The sequence below is a fragment of the Onychomys torridus genome, chromosome 13 (assembly GCF_903995425.1).
Source record: "Onychomys torridus chromosome 13, mOncTor1.1, whole genome shotgun sequence".
Classification (NCBI taxonomy): Eukaryota; Metazoa; Chordata; class Mammalia; order Rodentia; family Cricetidae; genus Onychomys; species Onychomys torridus.
The window spans coordinates 62,922,595-62,937,442 of record NC_050455.1 but is presented as its reverse complement, the minus strand read 5'-3'; the positions used below and the strand labels follow the sequence as shown (position 1 = coordinate 62,937,442).

General features: G+C 45.1%; 1 protein-coding gene across 1 annotated transcript in view; it reads right to left on the bottom strand.

Moving 5' to 3' along the window:
* The window catches only part of Myo5b (myosin VB), a 302,139-nt gene that overhangs the window by 171,769 nt on the left and 115,522 nt on the right, over positions 1–14,848 (bottom strand). Inside the window, exon 2 of the mRNA XM_036205228.1 lies at positions 6,302–6,412. Within this exon, the coding sequence (XP_036061121.1) occupies positions 6,302–6,412 (111 nt within the window). The remainder of the gene's footprint in view (positions 1–6,301; positions 6,413–14,848) is intronic.

Below are 14,848 nucleotides of genomic sequence, written 5' to 3'. Positions count from 1 at the left end.
TTACATTCCAGTTAACACAGGGGTGGGGGGTGGGGGGGGCGCTCTCTTCCTGACTAGCAGACCTTCTTAGATTGGCCTCATCTACGGCAGGTATTCTTTACTAGATGTCTCCATTTTCTTGTTTTTTAAATTAACTTTTTCTATACAATATATTTTGATCATGGTTTTGCCCTCCCAACTGCCCCCAGAACCTTCCCACCTCCCTACCCATCCAACTTCATGATTCATTCATTAATATATTCATTCTCTCTCTCTCTCTCTCTCTCTCTCTCTCTCTCTCTCTCTCTCTCTCTCTCAAACAAATTAACAAAAAACCATTAAGTAGAAGCATGGAAGACAGTGGTGCTGAGGGTGATTTGAACTGGAGGGGACTGACTCAAGAGGTTTCAGAGAAGAATGAGAAGAATGTAAGTTGCCTAGGGATCTTTCTTGTGATATTTTGGTAAAGTGGATGCTCTTTGCCCTTTTCTGAAAAGTCTGGCTAAGGCTAAAGTGAAGAGATTTGGATTAATTCCACTGGCAGAGGAAATCTCACAACAGCCTAGTATAGACTCTGTTGTCTGGTTACTAGTGTTCTTGCTTATAAAGATTTATAATGAAAAGGAGCAAGCTGAGCAAGGAAAGAAGAAAAGGAGCACCAGGAAGTGGAATGAAACTTTATTCAAGGAGATAAACAGATTGAAAAATGGAATAAAGGGAGTGGTATTCTCAGGGCAAGTTCCCACCCAGCTAAATTTCCAACTTGTGAAAAGGAATTAAAGAAAAGCTTACAGCCTGGTGTGGTGGCGCACACCTTTCAATAACAGTACTAGGAAGGCAGAGGCAGGCGGATCTCTGAGTTTGAGGCCTGCCTGGTCTACAAGCAAGTTCTAGAACAGCCAAGTTTAGGCAGTGAAGATAACCATCAAAAACAAAACTGGTGAAGGTATAATTGAAAACCTTTGAGTCCAAGGCCAGCCTGGTCTACTGATCCAGTTTCAAGACAGCCAAGCTTAGGCAGTGAAGGAGACCATTGAAAACAGAAAGCTGGTGAAGATGTAATTGAACAAGAGAGCTGTGTTCCATCCCCAGAAAACAGCAGTACTTGGCAGCTTGCCACATGGTCTGGCTTTAGAGTCAAGGATAAAAGAACATTTTTATGGAATCTTCCTCCATGACTAAGGAAAGCCACTGAGGCCAGACATGTGTCAGGGGTTTCCCTGTATGAAGGCCCTGAGAGGCCACTGTATGAAGCTGTGAGGGAGAAGCCTGGATGGCCTTGGAGACCCCAAGATGTTAGTGATGCCAGAGTTGTAGAATACCTTTGGAGGAGAGCTGCTAACAGGGAGTGGAACCAGCCCAAGAGAAAGAAGTGTGTTGCAGTCAACAAAGCTGAACTGAATTAGAGAACTGAAGAGCACTCTGACATCAGACATGGAGATGCAGAGTTTGGAGTTTGCCCAACTGGTTTTCAGTCTTGCTTTGGTCCAGTATTTCCTCACTACACTTCCTTCCCTCTGTTTTGGAATGCTAATGTATATCTTGTGCCCGTTTATGTTGGAAGTATGTGATCTGCTCTTTGATTTTGATTTTATAGGGGATTACAGTTGAGTAATTGTATCAACCTCAGAAGAGACTTTTACCTTTAGACTTTTAAGTAAGTTTGAGACTGTTATAGACTTTAGTGGGAACTTTTGAAATTGGACTGAATGCATTTTTGCCTTATGATATGACTACAAGCCTTTGGGGGTCAAGGAGTAGAATGTGGTGGTTTGAAAGAAATGTCCCCCCCCAAGGAGTAGCACTATTAGGAGGTGTGACTTTGTTGGAGTAGGTGTGGCCTTGTTGGAGGAAGTGTACTACTGTGGGCATGGGCTTTGAGGTCTCCTATGCTCAAGCTACTCCCAGTGAGACAGACCACTTCCTGTTGCCTCCAAGTCAAGATGGAGAAATCTCAGCTCTGTCTCTAGCACCATGTCTGCCTGCATGCCACCATGTTGCACCATGATGATAATGGACCAAACCTCTGAAAATGTAAGGCACTCCAATTAATTTTTTTTTTCCTTTGAAAGAGTTGCCGTGGTCATGTGTTTCTTCAAAGCAATAGAAACCCTAAGTAGGAGAATTGGTAAATAAACTAGATAGAAGTTTAGGGGGAAATTAAGCCACAGTTCTCCTAAGCCAACACAAATTTTAACCAGAACCAAGAGAAAAATAAAGCCAAAAAAGAGGAAAATGAGCAAACATTTTAATTTCTAGGGAGAAGATCTTCAGAAGGACACAAAAGCCAAAAACATATAGGAAAACACACATAAGTTTCAATGTAAACTTTTCAACTGCCACAAAGCACACCATTTGTAAAGACAAACTGAGTAGGGGGCCTGTTTCTACATGGTCTACATGTTTCATCACATGACAAAGGTCTAGAAGAGACCACAACAACAGAAAGGTGGGTACAAGAAACAAATACAAAATTAGCAACAAATAGATGACATGTGAAAACTACTGAGTGTGTCATGTACTTTTGGATCTTTTTCTTTTCTTTTTTTGAGACGGTATCTTTACATGGCCCTAGCTGTCCTGGAACTCACTATACAGATCAGGTTGGCCTTAAACTCAGATCTACTGGCCTCTGCTTCCCAGTGCTGGGATTAAAGGCATGCACCCTGATGCCTGGCCTCTTGGATACTCCCCTATTTACATATGTAACAATGCCCTCCCCCCCCCCCCCCCCCCCCCGTCTGTCTTTGCAACCTCTGAAGCAAACCTTCACACAATAAACTGCTCAATAGTGAGCATGGAGATGTTATAGACAACAGTTTCAGAAGGCGAGAACAAGGAAATGGGGAGTGTTGAAGGCTAACTTTCAGCTCATTAAATTCTGGAGTTGGTAACCCTAAGGTTTCTGAACAAAATGCCCAAGATCTTCAGCTTCTGAAGAGAAAGGACTTGTTTGGGCTAAGGATTTTGGAAGTTTCTGTTGTGACTGCGTGGCTCCATTCCTTTCTGGCCTATAGCAATGCAGATCCTTAGGGCAGAGAATGAATGCTGGGGAGTTGCTCAGCCTGCTGCAGCCAGGATACAGAGATGAAGGAGATGGGGACCAGGATCTCAATGCTCCTTCAAGGGCATGTCCCCAGCATCCCTTCTAACACGTCTTCCTAAAGGGACAGTCAGGCCTTCAACACAGGCGCCTTCATGGTATACTGGCCTTTGTCACGTGCTGAGTTAGTGGTATCATGTGACTGTGCCAGATCTCCCTCCCAGAACACTCACCCCATCCTGCCCTTCGATTTTCAAACTGAAAAACTTTAAACTCAGCCCCATGTCTTTACGTCCCAGAGAAGAAACATGGGCTTTCCATCATTTCCAAGACAATCCTTCTCTCAGAAGACCTTGCCAGGCAGGAAGAGACAATCACATATGAAATTTTGGAAGAACATATTCACAGATAAGCTAGTGGTATTGGTTACAGAAAATTGATAAGGAATGAAATGCCTAGCACAGCACAAGGGAAGTCAGAGTTGCAAACTCAGCGCTCCAGGCCGCAGATCCCTCCGCTTGCGGGTGTCCAGGGGGAGCAGGGAAGGGATACTTAAGAATAGATTTCTTTTAGCTACTGACAACAGAAACTTGAATTTAGCACTGCTACCAGAGTCCAACATTCTTGGCTAATTCTGGCTTCAGAGGGCTTTACCAAGTATTTGCAAACCTATAACATGACATATGAAGAATGATGTGCCATACAGAACAAGTCACACTGCTCCTTAATGTGTTCCTACAGAGGTGAGGCCACAACATGCATAAAGCAGAGATGCCACCTCCTTGTGCTGGCAGTGGGTGGGGGTTGAATAGGCCTGCAAACATCTTTCTTCTTTGGATAGTAACTGTACATCTGGATAACGGGATAACATCCTTTCACCACATCTGGATAACAATATAACATCCTTTCATCCCAGCCCACTTGCTTGGTTCAGCTTGACAAATCACTGTGCAGGGAGAGCAAGTCATTCTCTGCCAGCCCCATGTATCCACTGCAGCCTCCCACTCACAAACATGCACACAGGAAGCACTCACTAATGCTGCTATGCAAACGTAGTTGGAACCCAGCAAAGTGAAACCACACAAACATGGAGTTTTCAGCCAGTAGAGGGCAGGAGTGGAGCAGTTTGCAACGGAGGTGGGGAAGAGGAGAGAGCACTTGACCTGCATTGAGCTCTGCTCTGGGCAAAGCATAGAGAGGCCACGCTCATCAACCCAAGGCTAGCATCCACGAAATGCCCAGCATCATCTAAAAGCTGAGAACCAGGCCAAGTATGAGCACATAAGCCCATTCTACTCATCCTGACTCTAGAGGGGGAAAAAAAAAGACAGATGACACTGTCCTTTTCTCCAGAGAAGTCACCATCTTCTCTCTGGCTGGCTGCCAAACAGAGCATCTTCCATTATGCTAAGTGACCTAAGCCAGAAGAGCAAGGACCTATACCGCATGATTGTACATGTATGAAGTACCTAGTGCAGCCAGGGTCAAAGACAGGAGGAGACACAGTGGCAGGCTGAGATGGGAAAGGTGTTCAATGGAGTTCAAAGGTGTTCAATGGTGTTCCAGTTTTGCCATATGGAAAAAGCACGGTAACCATGGCAATAGTGCAAATGCCACTGAATTGTTCACTTAAAAATGGACCACATGGTTACGTTTATATTCCAGTTTACTAGAAGAAATAACTGAGCAAGAGTGGGAGGGGGCATCTTAGATGGATGGTAAGAAGCCTAAATACCTTATCAGAGGAGGTCATTGGCAGTAAAGCACATGGTCCTGCTATGAGCCTGGGTTTGGAATGGAGCTTTTCTAGCAAAAAATCAGACCTACCTTCTTTGCTCTTTGCTTCTGTGCTAAACCCAACTCCATTTTACCTTGGGAGCTGGAAAGTCTACCAGCGTGGTCTCACAGCATGGCCTCAGCTTCAGAGGAAATGCTTTCCAAGCATCCAGCCTCCAACCATGCTGTGCCTGTGCCCCCACCTCCAGTATACATTGCTCCATCACTCTCGAGGCCAGCTTCAAGCCGGCCATAACCCATAGGCGACAGGGAGAGACTTGCATGCTCAGAACCCATGCTGATCTCCAGCCCCAGGCTTTCTTCCAGTTCCACAGTGGCCAGTCTCATAGCCGCAGAGGAAGAGATGGGCCGTGGGCAGCTGCCAGGATCTGTCATGCAGGGCCAAAGCTGTGTGCAGCCAGGGACACAAGCATCTGCTGTTTTAGCAACATGACAGCTCATTCCTCACTGCCTCATAGAGCTTTTAAAAACACCCACCCACTTGAAAAGACCAACTGAAGTGAAATCTGTTGGAGTAAGTAGAAGGCACTCCATTCGAGTGGGTGGGTTGATTTCATTCTGTTTCGGGTGTGGGGTGGGAAGTTATTCAATATGGTAAATAAGATTCCATCTGCTGGCGGTTTTGTTTCTTCCCTCAGAACCAAGAGATGACCAGCAAAGCCTGTCAGCTAGAGGGTGAAGGACACACTGACCACCTCAAAGTCACCTGCCCCAGTGTCCTACTCAAAGCGACACGCTAGAATTCATACAGAGCGGGTTGGTGGCTTGAGAACGTTCAATCAACAGGTTGCTCAGCCAACCATTTGGAGTGGGAAACAGAACAAAATGCTTTGAAGAATGAACAACAGTAAGACAGTTAATAATTCACACAATGCAGACATTCCAGGCACTGGAGTTCAACACAAGCTGCAGCCCATCTATCTGTTTCAAAGCCCATTCTCCATGTCATCCCACCACTTTGTCTAAAAACAGCATCCCTGTGTATAATCTGGATAAAATGGCTGCCTGTCACCTCATAGGCCACCTGGGTCTTGGGTTCACTGGTTTACCTTCCTGCCCTGGTCCACATACACCACTGGGGTCTCAAGCATTGGGCACACATAGCTCCTGCATGAACATTTCCAAATGTTGGCCCCAGGTACCCTGAGCCCAGGCTCCTAGAACCTGTTCTATTCCTGGGGATTATTTCCTCCTCTGTTGAGGCCTCAATACAACAAACCTGTTCCCTTCACCCCAACATAAAGACTCTTGTCTCAGCTTCCAGAGGAACTTCAGTTGCTAACCTGAGTGGGCACTTATTTCTTATGTGACATTCATGAAGCCGACTGATGGGTTGGCACTTTTCACATACACTGTTATCAACAGTGACAAAACAAGAATTTGGAGCTCAGAAGCTCCAATGGACAGACAAATCTAACCACAAAATACCATCAGACCCATCAGGGCAGATCTTGGGTCCCTACCCTAAGGACCAGCACTTACTGTGTCATCTTCCAGTCTGAGCTGCAGGCTCTTATCACCCTCTTTGTAGTCCTGGGTTAGTTCAGCCGAGCGCCACACGTCATCTGGGTCAGGGATCCAGACCCTCGTGTACTGAAAGATGAGAAGGAAAGAGACTTAGATACAAAGCAAAGCATCCAACCCTCAAAGCACGTGTCAGCATCAGTGAAGGGTTTGTTGGGAAAATATTTTACAGCACCATCCACATACCACACTTCCCTTTAAAGACACAAGACGATTCAGTATTATAAATAATAAATATTTCATAGGATTAATTTAAAACAGCACCCTCTCAATCTTAAGAGAACATGACAGTGACATTAAAATTCTTCCAAAGAGATAGCTGAGCACAGGCCTAGTTCTAACTATGAGGGTTTTACACCACCCTTTTAAAAGGAGACGCAGACCAGCAGTCAAAGGATGAGACATGTTATAATTAACAAAATAATACCAGCCAAACGCAGGGAAGCACAGTAGAGCTGCAGAGTTTGGGTTACGCTGTTCCGATAGTCTACATTCAGTGGAAGTGGCCAACAAGTCAAAGGCACCCTTAAACACTGTTAATGGTATTGAATCCAAAATGTCTCCTCATGCTCTAAATGCTTTTTGGCCGTGGTCCTTCTAATCCAGGAGGCCCTGACCCTTTAGGAGGTTGGGCCTAGCTGAAAGTATGACACTAGTGGACTAGTTGGGGGCGGGGGGTTGTAAAGGTTATACCTGCCTCCATCCCCTGCCCTGATCCAGCCACTGTCTTCTGGCTCTTTGGTCCACCATGATGTAAACAGCCTCAACCCCACATTCCTGCTGCTATGATCTCACCTGCTCTGCCATGCCTCCTCTGCCATGATGACCAACTCTCTAAAGCTGTGAGCCAAGACAAATCTTTCCTTACTCAGGTTGCTTCTGTAGGCCTCTGCCACAGCCACACAAATCAACCAATGTAGGCACCGTGAGTAATCACCCACTAACAACAGTTATTTATGTAGTTTTTAAGCTGCAGACAGTACAAAATTCTCAGTCTCTCCATCAATTCCCTGTAAATGAAGTCATTCAACTTGGCCTAGTCCTGGCAGGGGAGAATATAACCCATTCTTGTCATGGGTTGACCCATGAGTTAAAAAATGCCTTTAAACTCTAAAGGGAGAGGATCAAAGGACTACTACTCAAAGAACACGGAACATTTGATGAAAGGTTAATTTGGGGGTCTACAGCTAATGTTATTTTGGAACACAGACTTGCTTGCTCATTTACATATTATCTCTGACTGCTTTCACACTTCAATCGTTGAGCAGTCACAAATCCTATGACCTAATGCCTAGAATATGTAATACACGACTTTGACCGGAAGGGGTGTCAACTCTGTTTTGTACTTGCTGCTTTCTTGGGCCAGACTGTCCATTCCCCACATGTACATGTGGACAGAGTCCCAATTCCAATATCTGTTCATTGGACGCTATCATCACCTGTTCACTGGATGCTATCATCACCTGTTCATTGACCACTAATGACCTTTGAGCTGCCATAGTGGGCCTGTCTCTGATTAACTTCCTTTCTGGCTTCAGCCATTTCTTTCAAGTGAGTTCATCTCATTATTGCAAGATCTTCTAGATACATTACTTTGATTCCTTAGCATCCAGCACATCCAGTGGATGTTCTCAGTGATTAATAAATGGAATGTGTCTTACAGGGGAGCCCGGTTTACCTAAAACATACTGCTGCCCTGAGCACTACACAATCAAGTACAGACATGGACATCAACTGCCCGAGCTTCAGGAAACTATCTAGTAGGGCAGGCGATGCCCATCAAAATATAGTTGAAGGAGTGATGGGACAACCCCTAAGAGGGGTGCGGTAGTAGCTCCTGGGTCCATGCAGAAGAAGAGACAAGGGAGGGCAGGAAGGCAATGCTGGCTGTGGAAGAAGAGCCGGCAGCTACATTCTAATGTGGTTTTAGGAAGGCATTGCATATTCAGATCTGATGAGGCAAACTTCAGAGGTAAATCCAGCAAACACTTGGCACCTACCCTGTGCCAGCTCTGGGCCCCACGCTGTCATAAATCTCTTCAGTCTCCCTCCAGTAACAACCTGTGTGACGTTTCTCCTCTGTTCCGAATGCGGGATGGCTGCATCTGCAGGCTGTCCTCCCTCTGCCTCCTGCCCCTGACGTTTACCCTCTGTGGGCACTCCCCTTGAAGTCCTACCCATCACTGATCAGGGTCCTTCACCCAACCTCGTACTCAGCACGCACCATCAGCGATTTACAGCATGTCCGAGGGTGATTGACTGATGCCCCAACTTTGCATTCTAGCTTTGCAAACGCCGCCCCCACACTTGCCCACATGACTTAAGACAAGCATGGTCTCTGAAATATGCACAAAGTATTATCAGCACAAAGTAAACAACAAGAAAGCAGATCCCCAAACTGAAAAGGGAGAGACAAGTGCCCTGGTAACTAGCGAGGGCTTGAGAGGGAGCACAGCCAGGTGTGATGGGCTTTGGAGAAGAAAAGGGTTTGAAGGAGACATGTCCTCTCAGAGTGATACAAATGCTATCTATCTAGACAGAGTTGAGTGTACTAAATAGGACTTAAAGCGGTTCCTTTTATATCCTACTCATTTCCTCTCAGTTAAAACAATGTGAGTATAAAACCTGGAGTCATTGCAGAAACCAGGTAAGTGAAAAGGGACCACGGGTTGGGGGAGAGCGATAGAGGGGAGCAGCAGGCTACGGGTGACTTGAAGAGGGAAAGGAGCAATATGGAGAGATAAATACAGTAAGAATGTAAGCAAAAGGTAGAAGGAAGCATACTCCCTGCCTAAAATTACCTATCATATATATACATAATTACACATGTATGATGTGTAATTTTAGGTAGGGAGAGAACACACACACACACACACACACACATTCTCACCACACTGTGGTGGCCTTTCTCTGGTGGTGGGAGCTGCCTGCTCAGCCTTTCCCAGGACTGGTGCCACGCACTAGAATTATCCTTGTGCTGATTTTCCATAACTCCATGGTCTTCAACATACTGAGTGCTGCTGATTTTATGTTTTGTATGATTATGCTATGAGCGCTTAACAGGAAGATCCATCAAAGATGCCACCATGCCTCACACTGCCATTGCACAAACATGTGAGGTCTTTAACACCTGAAAGCCTTTGATAACCATTTGAGGCAAGACAGACAACTCATAAATAAGGAGGCTCAGAGGAAGTGAGCTGGTATGCACACCATCCACTCCATTTCCAACTTTCATGAGGCATTCTGAACATAAATTACCTCAGCAATTTCTCTTGAGTCTCTATGAGACGTGTTCAGGGGTGCTTGGCAGCCTTTGGACTGGATCTTGGTAGAGCCTCAGCTACACTGCCCCCTGCTTTCTCCTCTCAGGCCATGGAGAATGTTGGGTGTTTTGGAACCCTTTTTGCAATGGTTGTTGTTGATGTGTAAGGTGCCTTAGGAGTTGCTGGCTGCCTCTGATACAGCATGTTCTAGAAGTTAGCTATTGACTTTTCTGCTGTGAATAGACTAAAGGCTAAGACTGAGTGGAATGTCAACGGGATGCTTCTGACAGCCTTATGGCTGGTGTTAGGAATCCTATTCTTGGCATTCTTCCACTTAAAGGGCTATCAAACACTTCGTTTACGCACAACATTTTGTCTCCAAGCTTCTTGAGGTTTCAGGTCACAGACAGTGTGTTGGAGCTAGACTTCTCACAGATAAGATCTGGAAGGTACAGGAGCCTTGGCTGTGCAACTCTGCAGGGGGGAGTGCAGAGTCTCAGACTCCATGATGGGATTTGACACCCAGATGTTCTTGAGCTGGTGACATCTGCTTGCTGGTGGGTTATTTAGATGGTGCTACACTTAGTATTTCTGATGGGAAAGAGGCTGTGGTTTCTTGTTGAAACAAAAAAATCTAGAGCACTGGAGTGTGTTCTTATTCTCCCCGCCCCGCCCTCCCCCCCCCCCCCCCCCCCCCGGGTTGCACCGTCTAAACCTCCCCAAACGGCTCTGCCAATACAGGGGCACATTTCTCTTTCAGATCATCACACTTGCCTACTGGGGGGGTTGTACCAGCCTTCAACCAGGCTTTGAACATGGTTGTGAGAGGGAGGGATAGAGTAGGAAACATTTGCTGCTGTGAATTGTGGCTGTCCCAGCACGATGCTGCTCTTCATCCCTATAGCTGCAGTGAATGCAGACTCTACCAACCATCACCCAAAGATACACTGGGACAAGGGTGCTTGTGTTTTCCCCGGGAAGACTAGATCTACAGACTCTGGATCTCTGTAAATGGTACTGGAGGAAATAGTGCGATTCTGGCCATGTCCAAACCTGTATAACTGAACAGCTGGCATATGTATCTGTTTTAAGAATTAGATGTGTGGTTGTTTCAACAACTATTGATAATGTAGCATCATACTTGCCAAAAGCTCACTGGTTATTTAGAGCATAAGGAATCTGGAAAGAAGCAAGAGTTTTGTTGGAAAATGAGGCTTATCATGCTGCCCCAGGGTTTCTGATCTTATCTGGGTTCGGAACACTTCCAGGTTGAAAGTGTTTTGCAAATAACTCTTCTAGAACATCCTTGTAGAATGTGTAAGACTGTATTACAGGTCGCCACGGGTCACTGAGTTCTTAGTGGTGAGAGTGTAACTCGGACCCTGGTACAGGGCAACCTCCGAGCAGCACCACTCATGCTCACTTGGTGCATCAGCTCTGCTCCAATGAGCAGCAGGAAGGCAGCGGGCGACGGCTTCTGCTTTGCAAACCATGATTCCAGCCATGTCATTTTCCCACGTACAGAGAAGAGGAAGCATTATCAGTTTCTTCATTTCCTTTACAGCATCTCCTAAAGTAGTTCTTCATTCTGATTCTATTGTGTGTGAGACAAGTTGCACTTCATTTTGGCTCATCTCATTCAGATGAGCTCTCTTCCTGAGCCCCTGAGAGTGAGATGCACAGGAGTGCATTTCAGGGTGGCTTCTTCCTTCACTCCTTTTTCAAACTTGCCTTAGTCCTCTCTTCTTAGGCATGCAGAAGGCCAGGTCGAGCTGGCCACCTTCCTAGTTACATACCTACCTTTCATCTGGGTACAAGAGAACATTGTAATGTCTCTGAAAATAGAGGAATGTGAGGTGGGTACAGTCATCCTGAGAAACCTGTGGTTCACAGTGGCTATGGTCATCCTGGGAAATCTGTGGCTCACAGTGGCCAAGGACATCCTGGGAAACCTGTGGTTCACAGCGGCCCTCTTTCCTGATGTGTACACTAGATAGCCTCTGCAGAGAATGATTACGTCTCAAATATGCAGGCCATTCTATTGATAACACCTGGTCAGTATTCCTTCCAGAACCACGGTGGGAATCAGAGGTACCTCTTCGTAGTCTTTGGGCCACACAACTTCAAGAGTAATCATCCTTGCAAGTTCGTAGGTCTTCGTCATAAGCAGTTTTGTGGCTGTGATTCAGTGTGCTTATGCATTGGCTTTGAGCATCTTCCCCGAGGTCCTGAGGATCCAGTGCTGCTACTCTGCCTGCTGCCAGGGAACCCTGCTGCCAGGGAACCCAGGTTGGAGGTTTCTTCTTCCTCCTAAGTGTTATACTTCTGAAATTCCAAATAAACTCGGCATGGCAAAGCCCTGGGAAACACTCAGAGTTGATGAATAGAAGTCAAAATCCATGTCGCTGTACCTTGGAACGAGCGTGGTGAGAAGGGCAGTTTGGCAGTCTGGAGCAGTAATAAATAAATGAGTAAAATAAAATTAGTAACAGGAATACTCAGAGAAGCCAGCTTGAAAAGACACTTTGAGAGCAGGGGCATAATTGATGTCCTTGGTACCCTTTCATTGTCAGTGCCCATGGGGAGAAATTAGATCATGAATGTTAAAAGACTGAGCTATGTTCTCATGCCGAAATCCTCCCCATATGCATGAATTGCTAAGACCTGATCTAATTATACCATTTTGCCTGTGTTCAGTACTCAAATGTAATGTTCCATTGGCTATAGGATGATTTTTAAAAATCTGTAAGAAGACCCCTAACAACCTACTGGATCTGGATTCTGTATTTCTTACCAATGTCCTTTTGAGCCCCTATCCCTGCTGTACAGTGTTGCTGAGCCATGACCCCACCCCCCTTCCATCCTTTCAGCTCCTGAGCCACACTTCCCCTTTCTGCCCATGCTTGTCATTCAGTTATCCTCTCAGCCTAGAGATTGCCCATCTTTCTGACCGAGTTCATTTCCCATCTGTAACCCAGCTTGAATCTTACTTCTTCAATAGGGTTTTTGTTGATAATAGAGTAAGTTAGGCCCCTGTGGTGTGATGTGAATGCTGGTGCCATTGAAGCAGTTTTGACTATCACAGTAGATGGATGAGTCGTATAGTGTAGTTGAGCTCCATGAAGACAAAGGTGTGTCCTTTATATTCTCATTACTGCACACTGCACCCGTCGTATAGAGGTGTTCACTAAGACTTATGGACAGTTGATTGGACTAGAATCCATGTTCTAGTCTGTAGGCCTCTGTCATTCACTGGGGACTAGTAGAAGTTTGACAATGTTGAACAACCTCAAAGACAGAGTACTTGAATAATTTGGGGTGGTGAATCTGGCATGCTTGATTCTAAGGAAGATTGGGAGCTGCCTTGAGTCCCAAATGCAAGTGCGTGAGGTATTTAAATTCTCTGACAGGTGATTCTGTCTCTTGCAGAGCATCAAGAATATATTTGTGTGCTCCAGTGCCCAGATGCAAGGTGCCACTTCCTCAGAGTGACTGCGGTTTTCTGCAGTCTCTCATTGGTTACTTTATTTTCATTGGTCAAGGACTGTGACAGTCTAATGAGTGTTGTAGTAGCTGTAAGACCATTTCTTCTGGAGGAAGTCATGTGCTAGCCTTTTATTATGGTGTGTGATATGTAAGTCTGTGTGATGCCAAATGAAGAAGGAAATTTCCTAATGATGGCATCACACAGACTTACATTTGTACTGTGTTTAAGATCTTTGAAAATGAAGATGGCCTGCTCTGGAATCCTGTCTTGAGCAACTAAGATTTTAAACATCACAATGGTTTGGTGAATGTATTAAATTGCTCTGTACTAAGGAACTCTCACATTTAAGCATGCGTACTGCTTGCAGAGAACCTGAGTTTAGTTTCCAGCACCCATATGGGGCAGGTCACAAATGCCTGGAATTGCAGCTCCAGGGGATCTGCTGCCCTCTTCTGGCCTCCTCCAGGACTGTACACAGGTGCATAAACCCACATACAAGATACTCACACATAAACATATTCTTAATTTTAAAAAATCTTGTAAAAAAATGAAAAGCAACTAGTAGAGATGGCACCTGAACTTTGTCCTCTTAACTCTTCCTTACCCTGTATCCCATAGTCCATCTGGTAAGTCAGTATTGTTGACTTTTGTCTTTTGATCAGTCACCATGCTCTAACCCAGATTTGACATACTTGGAAAAGTTGGAGGTTGTGTTAAAGGATGGAACTGCTCCACTCAAATTTGCCCTTTTTGGTGGGCTGGGGATGTGACTTCAGGTCATCATGCTTGGCTTGCAGACACTTTACTGAGCCCTTTCTCCAGCCCCAATTGCTAATAATTTTATTATAGGTTTAGAAATAAACTGTTTTCCATTGGTGTATGTGCATGTATGTATATGTCTGATATATACTTATATGTACATTAGTTTTTTTTCCTTTTTTTCTTCCTCCTTCCTTCTTTTCCTTCTTTCCTCCTTTTTTCTTTCTTTCTTTCTTTCTTTCTTTCTTTCTTTCTTTCTTTTCTTACTGTTATGGTATTTTGAGGCAGGTTTTCTCTGTATAATTGTGGCTGTACTGGAACTCATACTGTAGACCAGGCTGGCCTCAAACTCACAGAGATGCACCTGCCCTCTGCCTCCTGAGTGGTGGCATATGAAGTTCCTATTTTTTCATTTTGCTCACTGTTTTACTTACTGTTCTATGGCGTTGGAAGAGACTACTGTGACCAAAAGCAACTTTTATAAAAGAAAGCATTTCATTGGAGCTTGCTTACAGTTTGAGGCTTAGTCCAACATCAGGGGCAGGAAGCATGGTGTTTGAGCTGAGAGCCACGATCCTGATATTGCCAGCAGAGAGGATGGCTGGCCTGGGTATGGACTTTTGTAACCTTGAAAGCCCAACCAGTGACACATGTACTCATACAAGGCCACACCCACTAATCCTTCCAAAATAGTGCCTATTCCCCTGATGACTAAGGCTTCAAATAAATATGAACTAAAATGGGGGACACTTTTAAGGGCTCCTCTTACCAGGCATGACCAGAATTTCTTCGGTTATCTAATAACAATTTCTATCTTTAGTCCAGTGTCACCTCCACACAATCTTCACAATGCCTAGAAAATCAATTAGTCTTCTCACACAAGTGAGCGTTCCATAAATGGGATAAAATTGATCATAAATTGCATGATGAAGTCGCACACATAGTTCATCTAATGGAGAAATCTGCTCTGAGCAAATGGAGTCACTATGAGCC